We start from the raw sequence: 230 nt of genomic DNA on the forward strand, positions 1-230 counted from the left end.
CACGTCTGCGTCGCGCTGCTCGTCCTCAGCGACGGTCCGCAGCCCATCGTCCGCAGCTTCTCGTGGAGCTCGTAGTCCACGGGGAAGATGACTGCGGACGGAGAGAGAGAAGCGTCTATGCGGTGATTTTAGCAGTAATGAAGGCAATGGTGATGATAGTAAGAATAGTGAGGATAGTAGTAATGACAGTAAAATACGATAAGAAAATCACAATGATAATAATAACAATG

At 48.3% G+C, this 230-nt stretch overlaps 1 protein-coding gene across 1 annotated transcript in view; it reads right to left on the reverse strand.

Annotated features, from left to right (window-relative positions):
• The window catches only part of LOC119585378 (metabotropic glutamate receptor 8-like), a 54,086-nt gene that overhangs the window by 21,352 nt on the left and 32,504 nt on the right, over nucleotides 1-230 (reverse strand). Inside the window, exon 16 of the mRNA XM_037934045.1 lies at nucleotides 4-91. Coding sequence (XP_037789973.1) covers nucleotides 4-91 — 88 coding nt within the window. The remainder of the gene's footprint in view (nucleotides 1-3; nucleotides 92-230) is intronic.

Source organism: Penaeus monodon, chromosome 19 (genome assembly GCF_015228065.2).
Source record: "Penaeus monodon isolate SGIC_2016 chromosome 19, NSTDA_Pmon_1, whole genome shotgun sequence".
Taxonomy (NCBI): Eukaryota; Metazoa; Arthropoda; class Malacostraca; order Decapoda; family Penaeidae; genus Penaeus; species Penaeus monodon.